The sequence below is a fragment of the Passer domesticus genome, chromosome 13 (assembly GCF_036417665.1).
Source record: "Passer domesticus isolate bPasDom1 chromosome 13, bPasDom1.hap1, whole genome shotgun sequence".
In the NCBI taxonomy this organism is placed as follows: domain Eukaryota; kingdom Metazoa; phylum Chordata; class Aves; order Passeriformes; family Passeridae; genus Passer; species Passer domesticus.
This window is the reverse complement of record NC_087486.1, coordinates 4497661-4515402: the sequence shown is the minus strand read 5'-3', so window position 1 is coordinate 4515402 and position 17742 is coordinate 4497661. Positions and strand designations below refer to the sequence as shown.

The following is a 17742-nucleotide window of genomic DNA, read 5'->3' as shown; positions in this document are numbered from 1 at the left end:
AATGAATGTGGATTCATGAGCCCACGGAAATAAGGATTTTTTTATTCCCCCAAGCTAAGATGAGCTAGTGTGCTAAGTCTGGGGAAATAACAGGGTAAAGGAGCCTACAGGGAGGTGTGGAAGGAAGGTGCAAGGAGCCATCTCTGGGCCACTTGGATCATCCCTGCAGCACTTGGACACCTAGGGCTGGGACAGTGCCTTGCAAAAGTTAAAGCAACAAAAGCTGTGGGAGTGTGGCTGGGCTGGGGCCCTGGAGCACTGCCTTCCCTCTGGGGTGGTCATGTTGGCCATTTGGCAAATGCTCCAGGTTGGGCATTACCTGGTGTTTAAACATAAACACTCTTTAAAAAAAAAAAAAAAAAAAAAAAAAAAAAAAAAAAAAAAAAAAAACCACATTGCAGTTTTTCAAATGCATCAGGGTGGCCTTGGGTCTGTCTCTACCAAATTTTTAAAGACTTGGTTATCTGAGGATGCAGACAGAAGCCTAATTGAGGTGCTCAACTCTCTTAAGAGCTGATATCCAAGGACCTTTGAAAGTAGGCTTCTGCCTGCCTAAATAATTCTTAACTCTGACACATACTCACATACTCAGGGCACTTTTTTCTTTTTTTTTTTTTAAGTTTTGATGGGAGAGAAAGGTCTTGCTTATTGTAAATGGGCCTCCAAGGCAGTCTTTCTGCACTTAATATTGTGTTTCAGGGCTATTTGCACCTACCAGGAACAAGAGGTGAAATTACATTTCACAGAAAATAGGGGACTTTCTAGCTGTGCCTTATTTCTGCTGGTTCAAAGAGCACTTAGGAATTACAGCAGGTAACAACCTGCTGGACCAGATCTGTAGGGCTGTGGCAAAATGAGGGAGAATTAATTGATTAAAATAACTGACATGTCTGTGAAAGCGTGGTCAGTACACTGGTGAAATTCTATAGCTGAGAGCAAAAGAAAATGCTTTTCCAGTTTTTAGCCAATGACTTTGTAAGCCATTAGCAGCTCAGATGAAGTGTTAAAAGTAAACTTTGTGGAGGGAGGCAGGAGTGGAGGATGACAGGAGCCTCCATCTGGGGGTATTGCAGCAGTGGTGGAGCAAAGACAAAATTTTGCCCTGTTCTGCTACTCCAGCCCTTGCTCCCTTTCACCCAACCTCCTCAGTGCCTTCATCCCATCACTGCCTTGGCTCCACTGCTGGCAGGAAAGGGGATCCCTGTGTAATATGTCTGCAATATCCACAGGGAGGCATTTGGGATTCAGTCTAATTTGTTTCCTTATCTTTGTTTCACCTGTAGGTAAGCATGAGCCTGGGGTTAATCTGTATTTTGCTGGAAGGGGGACTACGTGCCAGGATCGTTTCCAGGATGTCTTTTTTGCTATTCCCTGAGGCTGAAAGGGAGATGTCATGGGGGGAGAGTGCAGCCCCTCTGCTGGGCTGAGTTGTGATGCCAACACTTCCATTGCAGAGCCCTCTCTGAGCATGTGGTGTCTCAGCTAAATCTGATTCTCAGTAGTTCTCTGCAGAGCACACAAGTGAATTCATTCCCCCTACTTCTCTTTGCCTCACACCAAATGGATCCTGTAAATGTTCCAGTAATGAAATGTTGCAGCAATTTCCATGTTTCCAAGATGACACTGATAGAGTACATTCCTGGAAATCACTTTCTGTTCTCTGCTGCTAAGAATTTTTGGGGGCAGTGTCCTGGGTACCATGCTCCCTAGACCAGTGTCAGATTCTTACCCTTGGCACAGATCCATGGGTTGTCTGTTAAGTAGAGGCTGATGTAAAGCTTTGCAGGATGCAAAAAGGATCTTTTCTGTGTCTTTTCCATCTGCCCTTAAACTCAGATGCTTCAGTTCCTGCTTTTCTTAATAAGCCTCATTTAAAGCAAGTGCTCATAGGGGAAAAAAATCTGTCTGCTTAAATGTATGTAAAACTTTTCATTTTAGTGGAGAACAATTTGATTTTGAAGAGGCAAAGGGCCAGTGAACTGAAATATTTGATTGGGAGTGTATGGGAGAGTAAATTACCTTGGAAATGAAAGTGGTGTTGCTACACAGGAGGATAATAAAACCTTGTGACATGACAGTGTTGAGGTTAGAATATATCTGAGCACAGAGGAAGAAAAGCAATATTTTCCCCTACAAGAAGCACAAGTGGGAATGGCCATTGGTATTATTATTTCTCCTCCTCCTCCTCCTTAAAATTTGTACTGATGGAACATAATACTGTGATAAGAGAATTACAGGTCTGGTCAGGAATTACAGGTGCTGTAACTGTCGCTGTGCTTCCAATTTGCAGCCTCTCAACATCGCCTACAGCCACATCTACAGCTCCTACCGCAACTTCGTGGGGCCGCCTCACTTCAAGACCATCTGTCGGCTCCTGGGCTACCAGGGCATAGCTGTGGTCATGGAGGAGCTGCTGAAGATTGTCAAGAGCCTGGTAATTCTGAGCCTGGCCCTGGTGATGCAGAAGCCCCAGAGGCTGGATGGGGGCAGGCAGTGTGGGCGTTGGGATCGGGGTGCTGGCATCGGGGCACGGTCGTGTCTCTTGATCCGCGCTGGAACACTTGGAGCCATGGGCTGATTTTCACTGATCAGGAATCCCAGCGATTCCTGTGGGATGAGGGAGTGTTTCAGCAGGATCAGACAGCATTCAGCACAAGGATTTTACGGTTGACTAAATGGAATTTAGTGCATTACCTCATATAATGTATCCATAGGGTGCAGGTGTGTAACTCCAAATGACAGCAAGGGCTTTAAACTAAGCAGTGTGCTCTGCTCTAATCCATGTATGTCCAAAACATCTGATCTGCAGAAACTTGCTCCACATGAATGTAAATTCATTATTAAATTCTTGAGTGTCCAGGGATCATTCCTCAGGTGGAAAGAGCATTTCCTGTGCTAGGGAGTGAGTCCTTTGGCAGCTCTGGTGAAATGCTTTTTGGGTTAGAAGCACAAGTCCAGGTGCATCTAAGCCTGAGCCTTGTTTTGGATTTCAGCTGCAAACAATGCAAACACAGCAAGCTGTATTTTGAAGTCGAAAATCCATGCAGCTGGATTTATTCTTTGGGAGGAAGCTGTAAAAGCACTCTGACTCCATACACTTGGGCTGAATTTCATATTTGAGTGAAATCCAAATTACGTTCATCTCAGACTCCAGCTGAAGTTTCATCCTGTGCTGTCAGATGTGGACCCATCCACAACCAGCCTCTTTCAAAACCAGTGCCAGGAGACCTGGCATTCCTGTTTAACCTCCCTTTGTCTCCAACAGCTCCAAGGCACCATCCTGCAGTATGTGAAGACTCTGATTGAAGTAATGCCCAAGATCTGCCGCTTGCCAAGACATGAATATGGCTCTCCAGGTGGGTGTTGCTGGTAGGATCCTTCAGCAGGAGCTCAGCCACGTGTTGCTGCAGCATTTACTCAGGCCAAAATCGTGATTAATCCAGGCTGGGCACCTGTCCTGCCAGTGCCACTTAGAGCCAGGTTTGCTGGGACACTTTCAGCTGCTCTGCTGTTAACACTGGAACATGTATAGGAAACCTTTCCAGGAAATCTCCTGATGGAAATTTCCTTTTGAACACATAGGTGGCTGATAAGGGAATGACTTCTGGTAGCCTCTCTTATGTTTTCAGGATTCTGTAAGCTTTTGTGAGTTCACTGGTATTTTTAAATGCTCTGTTTAACTGGTGAAGAAATTTTTTGCAGCATTGCTGCAGTCAGAAACTGTGGCTGCTGTACGTGAGCCAGCACCAAGTTCATCCATCACAGTCTGGAACCTCTTTCCTCCTCTGATGAAGAAATCCAGGGAGTTTTATATGACTTACTCCCCATTTCCCAAGGCTTACTGAAAGCAGGATAAGACACTGCATGTTAGTTTTTCCCAGTGCCAGTCTCTGTGTATCCATTTAGCAGCTGCAGTTTGTGATTAAGGGAATACCTTGATCATCTTTTCATCCAAATTACCGGGAAGTGATTCCAATCTCTTTCTGCCTGTCCTTCCTTCTCTTTTAAGGAATCCTGGAGTTCTTCCACCACCAGCTGAAGGACATCATTGAGTATGCAGAGCTGAAGACTGATGTGTTCCAGAGCCTCAGAGAAGTGGGCAATGCCATTCTCTTCTGCCTCCTTATCGAGCAGGCTTTGGTAAGGCAAAACCCCCACACCAACATCGTACCCGAAATTTCCAGCTCAAGAGTAGAAGTGCAAGTGGGTTCTCCAGCAGAAGAGTTTGGGAAGTGTAACTTTCCAGCTTCTCATGTTCTCAGGGTCTCTGTGGGGCTGTGTTATTGGAGTCTCTGGGCATGTCCATGGGGATGGTGTGTATTGGCACTGGGTCAGGCCTCTGGGATGGCTGAATCTGAATACTGGAAGATCCAGATTTCATTCTTGGACTCAAAGCTGCCCCTTGTTTGTCCTGCTTAGAAATAAAACCAACTGGACTTAATTTCTAGATTGTAAGCTCTCTGGGGCAGGCATCAATACTTTTTTATATACATATTTGTACAGTGAGAAGTAGATCTGATCCCTCTGCTCTTTTGGGGTGCCAGTGCAATGGAAACAACCTGGTTGATTGTAATGGTGAAATTGATAAAGCAATCCAACAGGAAGGAAATCTGCTGGTGATATAAGGCCTAGGACATCTTCACTGAAAATTTGGCTGGAGTAACAACTTGGTATTGCCCCCTGCACAGGAGTTTTACACGTGCACAAGTCTCTCAGCTCATGTGATGCCCTTACTAATGTGGGGCAAAGGCTGTGTCTGAGTGCCACTCATTTTTTTACCTCCTGGTTTTTCACATAACAAATTTACCAAGCAATGAATTTATCTCATAATTTAGCCCAGAGCCAACTGAGAAGTGCTCAACAACACAACTGTACATTAAATGGGCATACTGTGTCATAATGGTTTGGGCAGGGTTGTTTTGGTTTTTCCAGAAATATTTCAAAATTATTTCCCTAGCATAAGACAGAATTTCCAAGCAAAACCAGGAGTTTTGTTCAGAGCAAAGCTATAAGAAAGTTCAAAGATTCCAAGTTTCATCTGGCCATAGAGCACAGAGAAAACTAAAAGTCTCTGCATGACCTCAAAATGGATATTTCTGCCCTTCCCTTTGCATTCTAACTTCAGATCTAGAGACTTTTAATTCTTGGTGTAGTGTATCAAACACGTTCAGTGAGCAGCAGTTGAATAACATGAAGAAGAGAAGAGATGTATGTGTATCACCCAGCAGCTTGGCTGTTGTAGAATTTTATATAATGACCAGAGTTGCCAACTATATTCTGGCAGTTTGTGTTCCTTTTCTGGCTTTGTCAGTGCTTCCTGCTGTTCCCAGTGTTGGGTTTTCTGCTGGATGTACTGCATTTGCCTTTCCTATCACATCTTTAATGGGACACTCAAGGGACATGGTGGTTTCTTTAGAAATCCTTCATTTCAATGCAGAAATGTTCCTTCAGTCCCAGGAACTGTACATCAGCAGTGTACTGGCATTTTAGAAAAGCAGAAAATAAAGATGATGGGAATTTGGGGATCCCTTAAGGAAGGCTGCCCATCAAAGTCCACATCTGCCTACCTTCTATGCCAGACAAAGTGTCTCCCTCTTGGATCCTCTGTTTTTCCTTGCAGTAATAGGCTCAGAATACAAAGCCATTTTGCATGCAGTGGGCACTGGTTCCCACTTGCTGGAGGATGTCAGATGCACAGAGCCATCACAGAACAAGATTTTCCCTCTAATGGAGCTCTTGTGCAGCAGGAGGAATTGCTTTTATACTGCAATTACCTTCAGCGCTGTCTGAGTGATCTAAGGCTTGTGGTATTTGCTGGCAAAAATGGCTCTGATGCAGATGTCCAGTCTGCTGCATTTTACCCCCTTTTTATTGGTTAAGTTTGAGGAACGAGGGGTTGCTTGGGATGAAATTTCTAAGCAGAGTTTGTGCTCTCGGTTAATGGGCCTTAGGGAAGAGGTCTGTTAATAACACGACTAATTTTGGGACAGATATGAGGTGAATGCAGGCTGCAAATGGCTGAAAATGCTCACTTTATTAGAGGAAAACAGCAGTGGAAGAACATTCACCTAGGAATGAACAGTGTTTTGCAAACAAAATGACCAAGGTGGCAGGCCCACTCCGTTAGCATCAGCACCTCTGTGCCCGTGGAGGGGCCCCAGACTGTTCCTGTCCCTCCAGCACTGTGTCACAAACTGCACTCCCACAAACTTGCTCTCATCCCAGCATCCATGCGCCAGTGCAGCCTCCTGCAGCTCCATGCTCTGCTGTCCTGCTGGCTGGAAGGGTGGTGTCCAGCCCTGCATCCCAAACAGGCCCAGCCGAGCCATTCCATGCGGGCCCCGGGTTCCTCCTGCTGCGCTGTCATGATCTGCTTCCCAGTGTGTCTACATCTCTCCAGTGAGCTCAGAACTGAAAGCATGTCCTGGGAGTAGGCTTTGGCAGGAGCAGGCTGATGCCTTGTCGTGACACGATGCCTCTGTGTTGAACAGCTTTGGTTTCCTCGCTGCTGTTTCCCATTGCAGACTCGTGTACAATGTACTGTCGGCCATCGCTCCTCAGTCTCCACCTGCCTATTTCTAGGTTTCTCCTCCTTGTGCATCTGTGTTTGGGATTATTTTTTTCTCAAGTGCATTGGCATGCATCCCCTCAGGTGGCATCTCATGGTGTTATTCCTCTCTGGACTTCTGTTTTATTCTTCCTGGTGCCTGCACCACTGGGATTCTGATAGCCCTGGCTGAGAACACCACACCAACAACCAAATAATTTCAGAGCAGTTATGATGTGCCTATTTGCAGAACAGCCACATATCAGTATATTTTTCATGTGCACTTCCTAAAATAACTAAGCCAAAGTGTAATTTCCACCTGGGCACTCTCTTAAAGAACAGGCTGCAGGAATTCCTTTAGGGTAAGATGAAATAGAAACCTCCATATTCTCTATCCCCCTCTTACTGTCAGGGCTAGTAAGTAGGACAGAAAATCAGTATAAAGGTCTGGCCTTATACAGGCAGGAAGTAACTTATTTGAGTTAGGGAAACTTCCTGACTGAAGCTGAAGTGTTACTTCCAGTTTTAGGTCATTTCAGTTCAAACACTGGAGTTACTACAGAGCTGGGTTGGATCTGAATAGGTGCTGTAGGTGTGAACTGTTGTAGTGTTGCCCAGGCCCCTGAGCCATTCACTCTCCCCCATAGGTATTTTTTAACTTACTTTATCTTTCTTTCTTCCTGCCTCAGTCCCAGGAAGAAGTTTGTGATTTGCTGCATGCTGCTCCCTTCCAAAATATTTTGCCCAGGGTCTACATCAAAGGTAAGAAGCTGAGAGGGAAGCAGTGGGCAGACTCAGAGGTCTCTGCCCAGAGGCTGTTTTCTCTCCCATCTCTGCTGAGGATTAGCTCTGACCCTGCTTCCCCCTCCAAACAGATCAGTGGATACAGCCAAACATCAGGTGCAAACAAAAGCCAGGGGTGCATTTCCTGTAGCATAGTTACAACCTGAAACCTCAGTGAGTTCGGGGGTTCCCTTAAGGTCTGGAAGCCATTTCACAGCCTCTTAGGAGAATGGCAGCATGAAATGTCCATCTCAGCAGGAGTGCTAGGGACGTGCTTTGGACATGTGTGATAAAGCTGCTGCTGAGACTGCACTCGCCCATCCCTCCCTTCTCCGCATCACTGGCCCCTCATTGCTGTCGGTTTGGCTCCCTGATCCCACAGTCTCCTCGGATGGTTGCTGGGGGGCAGCTCTGAGCAAACTCGGCGGAAAGTTGCGGGGTCTCCACTTCCTCCTCTCATTTCACTGTTTGCTGCTCGCTTGACAGAAGGAGAACGCTTGGAGGTGCGCATGAAGCGTCTCGAAGCCAAGTATGCCCCACTTCACCTGGTTCCCCTAATAGAGAGGCTGGGCACTCCGCAGGTAAGGATTGCATTGGAAGGGATGGCTGTTGGAAACTCGTAGCAGTCCCCACACGGCCTGCTTGGCCTTGGGAAAAGTGATCCTTTTAATTATTGATTGATTGATTTTTCCACCAATTGGACGAGCAAATCTGAATCCTTGCCCGAGCAAACACTCTGAAGGGAAATTTGTGAGCAGGTCCAGGGACCACACACAATTTGTGTGTTGCTGCCTCCAGTCAGGAGAGCTGGCAGGGAGCTGTAAGGCAAGTGTGCTAGAAGCCAGTTCTGAATCAGAACAGCTCCAAAACCCTCTTCAACTCCACTTTAAAAAGACGGAGAATTGCTGGAGTGGTTTGAGGAAAATCTTTGCAGAGCTGTCCTAACAATCAATTGCCATCGCTTTTGGGGATCCCATTTTAGGACTGCAGTGGGGTCCATTTGAGCTCATCCCTGTCAAGGAATACATCTGAGAATGGTTTCCCTCCTAGCACATGCTTAGAGCTTCAGCACATGCTTAAAATTACGGCTCCATTTAAGTATCTTCTTGACATGGGTCTCAGCTTGGGAAAGATCTCTTGTGCAGAAACTCAGTATTGTTTAAAATATCTCCCTAGCCTGATCAGTGTAATGGGCAAAATTTGAGCTCCATTGATAGTAATAATCAAACTTCAAGTGCCCATTTACTTGGGGTTGATGGGATAAAAATCTTTCAAGTATCAAATGAATCAACACCCTTTTCCTGTAATGTACTGATGAGGGAATGGAACGAACACTCAGCTGGTGTAGGAGGTGACAGATCTGTGGCAGGCAGAAAGTGGTTGATATTTTTTCCTGTATTTTTTTCTCATGGATCAAGGACATTTTGAACTTTGCATCATTGGAAATCATCTAAAACAGCGAAATTGGCTGGATAACTGAGGACTTTATCTTACTTTGTAGACACTTCCTTTTTAAGGAGACACTCAAGAAAAACAATTCACCTCTGTGTTTTTGTGTCTTTGTGTTGGTCTTTCTATCTCTCCTTCTTTCCATGCAAAATCATCATTGAATTCTGCTATTAGAGTCCACTCGTTGCTTATCTCTGCTGTAGTTATAATGGTGATGAAAACAAAAGATATCTCATGTCCCACTAAAAAGTTATTTTACTGTAAACTGTTCCCATATTCATCACACAGGTACGGTTGGGTACCAGATTTTTTTTTTTTTAGCTCAAATGTAAATGAACACAAGAATTGCTTTCTATAGGTGCCTCCATAGCTTCTAAGCTTGCTCTTTTATGCAGTTTTGGACATGCATTTTGGAAATGCAGTTTTGGACACAGGCCATACAGGACTTTTTCCTACAGAATGCATAAATGCCTTGTAACAATTGTCCAGAATCTAAGCTGAAGTTGCCTGCTCAAAGCCTCTCCCAAAAGGTGGCCCCATGCATGTTACAGTGGGGATCTATGGGGTTTTTGCAGGTTTTGGGTAGGGTTCTGTCAAGTTCACCAGTAAACAAGCTGTAAAAGAGGTTCAAAAACTGGAAAATCAAAACTGGATTTGTGTAATCGCAGTGATTATGCCAATGATTGCTGTAGATAATTACTTTGCATTGGAAATCCAGAAGCAGCTGTTTGGTGGACAATTTATAAAGAACCAGGGAGGTCAAAGTGGTTCATTAAAGGAATCCTCTCCCCTTTAATGCTGACCATAAAGGTATTTAGTAAGAGGTTTTCAAAAGTGCTTGGTCAGTCTGGTTTCTTCCCTGGAAATAATCAGAGCATTTGCTTCTGAAGACAGAAGGAGTAATTGAGTCAGCACAGTGGCATCCTGTAGCAATTTACCTTGAGAGCATCCTTCCTCTCCTGATCTTAGAAATCAGTGGGGCCCCAGACTGTGAGGCAGCTCTGAATACAGGATCAACAGCTCTCCAGCTGCTTTGCCTGTGTTAAGATATGCACCCTAGGATGGTAGTCCTGTATCAAAGACTGGTCTTACTGTGATGAATCTTAGAACCAAATTCTGTCTGTGAATGTGCATAACTGAGTGGCACTACCTACACTGAAAGGCAGATGCATCTCTTTCTAAATTAAGATTTCTTCAGAAATCGTGTACTAAGATCACTGGAAAAGTTTATTCTCAAAAGTGCCCCTTTTATCACTATGTTTTAGCAAACAGTAATGCTAACACCTAATTTACATTTGAAATGGCTCTGTTTCTACTGTGCCCTCATTTTGCCATGATAGACCAGTGTGTGCAGATCTGTGCCCATAAGAGCTGGGAGCAGGTGAGGAGAAGGACACTGTACAGCCTTTAGCTAAAAGCTGGATGAAATAAACCTTTACTTGCCAAGCAAACACAGGCAGGTGTGTGCCATGGAACCAGTGATACTGTTCCTGCTTTTAACAGATCAAGGGATCTCAGACCAAGCTGTGATGACAGCTTTCCCTTGATATTTGCTATTAGTTGAACACTAATAGCAAATGGTCCCCAGAACATCCTTGAAATTGTGGCACAAGCAAGAATTGAAATGCTTCTAATTTCAAGAGCAACCAAGCTAAAAATGCTTGAGGTTACTGCCAGCATAAATTGATAATCAGGAATGGGGATGTGCAGGCACATTCATGCATTTTTCAGAGTGGAATGAAGATGACCCAAGTAAACCAAGCATAATTCATGTTCTTAATGTCTGGCTAGGACATGTGCCTGCCCTTTGTCCCAGCTGCTGCGAGTCCCCATCGTGAGTGATTGGGATAACATTTTTATAGGCATTGCTGGAAATGGAGCAAATGCTTAAAAACTGCTTAAAGCTCCAGGAAGTCCTCTGGGATAGGCAGGGTCTCAGTCAATGTCACACTTGTTCTGTGTGCCTGTTCCAGAGTGGTGGGAGGGGTGAAGGCTGCCTGTGCAGTCACTCCTCTGCCGAGGTGAGCACGGCAGAGCCAGAGCCTCCCACAGCCACAGGCACGGCTCTGACGGCACCCAGCTCCCATTGCATGAGTTAGTTTTGGCAGCACTGCAAGGAGAAGTCAGTCCTGCCACTGGAACAGGAGGAAATGGGGCAGCTGAGAGGATTCCAGAGCAGTGAGAGACCCTCACACATGGACCACTCAGTGAGCTTGGGGGAAGGCACTGCTTGCTTGTTTTAAATCCCCTCCCCCCCTTTTTTTTTGTCCTCTTGGGGAGCAGTGGGGCTGAAATGAAGTTAATTCTCTTTTAATTTGCCTCTAGTGCAAAAGCCAAAATAACTTCATCCAGTGGAGCTATTCCAAATTTGTATATCTAAATCTGAGCGGAGATGTCACAGAAATTATCCACGTGTGCAAAGCTTCCACATCTGGGAAAAAAATCATTTGGCTTTCTTATAAACCACAAGTTTTTCAGTATCAAGTTTGCAGTGGCTTCTCATCTTCCTCAGAGCTTTTTAACCCTAACTACAAAAGAAATCAAGAAAGCCATAGGCTATCTGCATTTTGAAGAGATGATGACAATGTCCTAGGAAGCAAAATGTCCCTGTTCTCTCCTGTTTTATCTTCATAATCTGCAGAAATCATGAGACAAAACCCATTAAACGAATCATGAAATGAAAATCTTGAAATGAAACGCTGAGTAGCACTAACAGGGCAGAGCAGCATGCTAGCAGAATTAAGGATCAGTATTTCTGGTCAGAGCTTTGCCTTCAGCTCTGGTGTTCTGACGTACATAGTTGCTCCAAAAGATTCTGAGGTCGGTGAAATAGAGCAGAGCACCACATTAATCCTCCTGTTGAAGGGATGAGCATTCTCTGGTGGGAAGTGCCATGGGAGCAGCCATCAGAGGTAAGGCTGGACCTCCCACGAGGAGCCTGGGGAGAGGCCAGGCAGCGTTAAACCCGGTGGGTGTGGGTCACATCCTCACTGTGTCCCTCCGGCTGTCCCCGTCCTCAGCAAATAGCCATCGCCCGGGAGGGGGACCTGCTGACCAAGGAGCGGCTGTGCTGCGGGCTCTCCATGTTCGAGGTGATCCTGACGCGCATCCGGAGCTACCTGCAGGACCCCATCTGGCGCGGGCCGCCCCCCACCAACGGCGTCATGCACGTGGACGAGTGCGTGGAGTTCCACCGGCTCTGGAGCGCCATGCAGTTCGTGTACTGCATCCCCGTGGGCACCAACGAGTTCACGGCAGAGTGAGTGTCCCCAGCCCCCGGGTGCCCTCGGCTGCAGGGAGAGCCGCTGTGGAGGTGGAGGGGGAATGTGGGTCCTTGGTGAAAGGACTTGGTGGTGCTCAGTTTTGTGTTGGAACAGCTGGAGGAAAGAGAAAGGTAAAGGGACGTGCCCAAGGTGACAAGACCAACAACCCAATACTGTGTCCTCACCTGTCTTACCCCGTGGTTCATCCTACACAGCCTGGCCTGGGTGTAATTCTGTATTATCTCCTTCTGGGTTCATTTTCTCTAGGTGTATACTCACTTTCTAGGAGCAGGACTGAATGCGATTTCCCTGGGAGTTCACCAGAGAAAGTTCCTGGTGCCGTGGTACTTCTCTTGCCTAACTCTATTCTGTCATGTCTCCCCACCCATCACCCTGCTCCTCCCTCCAGGCAGTGCTTTGGAGATGGTCTGAACTGGGCAGGTTGCTCTATCATTGTTCTCCTTGGACAGCAACGGCGCTTTGACCTCTTCGACTTCTGCTACCACCTGCTGAAGGTGCAGAGGCAGGATGGGAAAGATGAAATCATAAAAAATGTGGTAAGTTGAAGGGTGAGGTCCAAAAGGACCCAAACCAGCGCACTTCTTTCTGTTTTCTATCCTGCTTTGCCCAAACTCATCAATTACAGCAAAGCCTGGTATTAATCTTATTCCTACTGGCTCCCCTTGCTGTAAGGTTTCCATCTGCAGAGAGGCCAAGGTTTTAATTGGCTTGAAAATCAAATCCTTTTTCTCCCAAAGCTTTTCCCTTCTTCCTGGGGTTGGGAAGCTGGAGCTGAGGAGCTGGTATTTCCAGCAACCATCCTGTGATCTCGCTGGCTTTATCAATAAGCAGCTGGGAGCCTAGACTTTGGAGTGGTTAACTGAGGACCACTCAGTGATCCTGTTAATGCTCTGTCTTGAGTCATCAAACCCAATAATGAAGCGAGTCACCGGTCCCTGCGAGGTGCTAAGTGGAACAGGAACATGTGTTAGAGCTGCTTTGCCTTAGCAGAGCTTTCCAGCAGCAGGGCACAGGTGCTGCTACTTCCTAGCTGGTCAGATGACATAAGACCCTTCATGTACTGTTTCTCTCCCTCACCATCCCTCCAGCCCTTGAAGAAGATGGCCGACAGGATCAGGAAGTACCAGATCCTGAACAACGAGATCTTTGCCATCCTGAACAAGTACATGAAGTCGGTGGAAACAGACAGTTCCACGGTGGAGCACGTGCGCTGCTTCCAGCCCCCCATCCACCAGTCGCTGGCCACCACCTGCTAGTGTGGACACGGACCCTGCATGGGTTGGGAAGGGAGCAGGGACTGAACCCAAACCAGCTGGGAGGGGTAAACTTGATGGTGTGAGGCCTGACAAGGGAGTGAGGCTGGGTCTGCCTCTCCACACGAGGACACACCTTCCCCTCGCCCCGTTTGAGTGCATGTTCCTCTGTACCATCCCTGTGATCGGTTTTACTCGTAGCTTTCGGACTTGAGGGGGGGTTGGGGGTGGGTGGGCAAAATGTGCTTTTCTTCCATGAAGTGGTCCAGTTTTCCCTGTGATTCACCCAGTCCACACATCTCTCTGAAGCCATACTGCAGCCTCAGGTGGGAGATCTCCACGCTCCCACGGCGCCGGGAACCCGCTCCCAACGCAGAAGCAGCGGGACAAATCAACACCCCCGTGACATGTGCCACCAGCCACAGAGCAGGAGGGGCTGAAGACAAGTCCCTGATCCACTCTTTGAGGGGAAGAAGGGATGAAGGCAGGATGTCACCCATGGCAGTGCCCTGAGGATTGAGTGCTGGGTGCAGAGAAGCCCTGCCAGGCTGGTTGTGGATGGATGCCTCACCCAGCTTTGTGCTCTTTGCTGTGTCTTTGGCCTTTCCAGCAGTTGTTTCCATGAGTTCTGGCATGTGGGCTTGAGGATAGCAATGATGCAGTCACCAGATAGCTCCTCAGCACTTCAGACAGCTGGGGAAACAGAAAAGAGCCTGGCCTTTTCCATGCTATGGGACATCCACTTATTTTAATGCAGAGGTTCTCCCTTGAAGACTCATCTTCCATGGACTAAACCAGATTTCCTGTGGACTACAAAAGAGGCTGCATTCATGTGAATGTGCTCTCAAACATTTTAATTTGGGTGGAAATAATCACTGGTGCTGACAGGATGCAGTGTAGTTACCTTGAACATATGGGATCATTGTTCTTCAGCCAAGGGTGAGAGCCAGGGTGTGTAATCTGTGTGTGTTCTGGGATGCTGTTTTCCCTTGGTTTAGAAAATTCCTAGTGGCACAGCAAACAAATACCTTTCTCCAGAGAATGGTGACTATCAGCAGGGCTTAGGAAGCTTCCCATCACTCAGAAATTATGTGATTGTTTAGAAAAGATAAAATATAGGATAAGCTTTTAAAAATACCCAGAATTTTCCAAGTTCAGAGAGAACACTGGAGTCTGTTGCCTTTTCCCACTCAGCTTATCTAAGATCCCTGGATATTGACAAGAAATTCAAATTGAACTTCAAGAAGGATTTCATAGCTCCTGGTCTAACCTGTTTCTAACCCTCAACAGGGTCATTGGAGTGATACAAAAGCTTGTGCTTGATGTGAAAGGAGATCAAACCATGTGCTCCAAGAGAAAATGATGCCAGCCTCACAACTGGCAGTGTTTCCTCAGCTCTAGCCTGGCCACAGCAAAAATTGCTGTATCCAGATGTGATAATATATATTTATTCCATGCATTTCATCATGCCTTGTAAACTGCATGCTCTTACAGATGTTAAAAAGGCAGAGCCTGGGCATTTATTCTCTCAGAGGGAACATATAATTAATTAGTAGAAATATCTGAGCTGGAGTTTTTGTCTTCAGAAACAACAGCCAGCAAACTACTGCTGGCAAGAGGAGATCTTGGTGTGTGGCATGAGTTTGTGCTCCCAGACTCTCATCACCTACTCCCTTGATAATCAATAATCAATACCCCACACTGACAAGTGATGGGCATTTTCACACCTTGAGTTTCCTTTTATTACTGAGACAGACCTTTTCAGCTGCAGGGAGGAAATTGTGCAGCACACTAATCTGAAAGTAAAATGAAATCTCAGGAAGTCTGGCTGATATCTTGGAGTGGCAGGGAAGGACCCAGCCCAACAAGGCAAGTTCTTTCCTCTGTGTCTGAGGAAGAGCAGCAGAAGAGCATCTGGGGCTTGCTCTCTACTCATTCTTTCCCTAAGGATGTCAGTTCTGGCATTCCATCATGAGCCAACACTTCTACACTACTGGAGTGAGGGAATCTAGAGTTATATATTTTTAAAAGGAAGAGAAGAATCAAGCACTTTATTTTTTGTGGAAAACAAAATGCGAGGAAGATAGATCCAACCAAGATCCTATTTTTCCTGACCTAAATAGCAAGTGCTTGTTATTTTGGTATGAAAGTCTTGCTGAAAAGTTGGCACAAGTCCCTGTCTGGCTTTCAGAGCCACCTCTAGGCACAGCACAAATTAGGTGTCCTATTACATCTGACAAGCTTTGGAATGCTGGAGTCTTTCTGGAAACCAGCATGAACAAGAAGTTGCTACAAAAGGATGAACTGTACCAAATGGCCCAGTCTCAGCTACTTAGACAAAATGGGATGTAGTAAGGTGAATTCAAATCCCTCTTTTCATCAGTTTAGGTCTGGAGTGAGTCATGAGATATTTCACCTAATAATCTATAAATCTGTTTGCATTCTTTTCCTGTAGTTTTGCCATAATTCCCTGTAATCCTGCAGAACACAGCTGCATTGGAAAGCTGTTGTACTTGTACAGGTACTTGAAAGAACAAGTACTTGAAATCTGTTTGTTGCCCTCGGATTTGCTAGTAAAAATGTAAAATCCCTCCAGATTCCAAGGGATTAAATGTTTTGAGCAAAACGTCAAAGTGCATGAACAAAATGTAAAGTGTTTTGACTGTAGTGTAGGCAGATCTTTTTCCTTGTTGCTCAAGTAGTATGAGATACCAGCCAGTAATAATCACAGTCTTAATTTCTGAGATTTGATGTTACTGTCCTTTGATTGTCTCAAGGATTAAGATACTCCTTAGCTTCAGTTTTCTCACCCTCTTTGTCTGTATATGAGAAAGGTCCAGGCTTAGGTCTTTAAACGACTCCATGAAAATTGATTTTTTTTCCTCCAGTGCTTTTTTAAATGTCATGATTGTTAATGGAAATAGGGAGCAAATTTGTAAGAGTAGGGTTAAATAGTTACAGATTGCCAGGGGGTCAGGGATATTCCCCACACTTGCAGACTTTCTGCCAACTTTGGGAGTCTTCCTTGCAGATGTGCTTCAGTCCTGTATTTTTCAGTCTTTTACAACCTGCAGACTTCTAATGTTGTTTTCTTAGGGAAGTGTTGACCCCTATTTGAATTCTCCTAGGTCCACTAACAGTGGACTTGCTTTTTATTATCTGTATTTTCCTGCTTATGCTAAAGTAGTCTGCAAACTGCCCAGCACTCACCAGCCACCACTTGGACTGTCCACTCCAAAGACAAGTTGTTGGCTCCGTAGAGGAATTACAGGGAGGAGAAAGGATGGTCTGTGTCATGAATGAAGTCAGACTGGGTTATTTTAATGTTGCCTCTGGCTTTGCCATTATAAAATGTGACTGTTGGCAGTGCACATGCTTTCCTGGGATGATGCTACACTTGACTTGCAATGCTGCAATAGAAAGGGGAAGCAAACTAGATCAAATTCAGCACTTCAGTGGTTTTCCTTTTAAATTCTGACAGCACTTAGTAGCACTGAACAATATTAGTCCTTTTCCTCCTGCATCACTCCAGTCCAGTAGGTTCATGTGTATTGGAGAACAAAAGAGACAAGAATCGAAGGTGTAAAAAACCAAGAAAATATTCTCAAAAACTGTTGTCAAATGTACCATATTTGTATGAAAAGCTGCTTGAGTTATTTTGTACAATGAATTTTATTTATGGTGAGGTATATTTACGCTTGTGATCTGATACAGTGTTAAATTTTTGATCCATATTTGCTATGCAGCTGAAGATGATATTTTTGTTTTGTATTATTATTTTTTGCTGTTGTTCGAAAATTCAGCCAACAGAAGCTTCCATCTCCATTAGAAGTGCTTCTGCAAGAGTAAAGCATCTGATACCTGGTGATATGTCCCGTAACACAGCAACCAACAATGTGTACAACAAATGTGGGATGACTTTTGTGATGAAGAGAAATAAAAATTGGGCTCATTCATGAAATGGGCAGAATTTACCTTATGGTGTCATCATTATCGTGATAACTGTTATTTGGGGAGAGCTTTCAGTTGTACCTTGCACAAAAGAAAAGCCAATTTGATAAAAATGTCAAGCTTTTGTAAAAACCAAAGGAAAAAATATGAGGCTTTGTGGCCAACACCAAAACTGACATTTTCTTGTCAAAAACTTAATGATTTTTGAGAAGAACTTCCTTGCACAACACATTTTTCATTTTAAAACTTGTTCCAGTATAAGAGGGTCAGGGAAGGAAAAATCATATAATCATTTTTAACAGATTTTGACAGGCTCTACCCAAAGCTATACTGAGGAGCTAATTTCCTCTCGTTACTGCAGCCTTGTCAACTCCACAGGGGCCTTTTTTTAATTCCAGGAGATTCTACCTGCTATTATTTTCCCAAGTTTCCATTTGAAACCGTCTTAGTTTTGTGTTGAAAGCACCCAAGGAGG

General features: G+C 45.2%; 1 protein-coding gene across 4 annotated transcripts in view; it reads left to right on the top strand.

The window, feature by feature from the left end:
• CYFIP2 (cytoplasmic FMR1 interacting protein 2) overlaps window positions 1-17290 on the top strand; it is a 49682-nt gene extending 32392 nt beyond the window's left edge. For 3 of the 4 annotated variants that reach the window (XM_064388235.1, XM_064388236.1, XM_064388234.1), the window contains exons 24-31: window positions 2291-2434; window positions 3266-3356; window positions 4010-4140; window positions 7237-7309; window positions 7817-7911; window positions 11800-12038; window positions 12452-12599; window positions 13152-17290. In XM_064388235.1, coding sequence (XP_064244305.1) covers window positions 2291-2434; window positions 3266-3356; window positions 4010-4140; window positions 7237-7309; window positions 7817-7911; window positions 11800-12038; window positions 12452-12599; window positions 13152-13319 — 1089 coding nt within the window. In that variant the 3' untranslated portion in view covers window positions 13320-17290. The remainder of the gene's footprint in view (window positions 1-2290; window positions 2435-3265; window positions 3357-4009; window positions 4141-7236; window positions 7310-7816; window positions 7912-11799; window positions 12039-12451; window positions 12600-13151) is intronic. The other variant, XM_064388237.1, reaches the window with a different exon arrangement.
• Window positions 17291-17742: the final 452 nt, after the last annotated feature.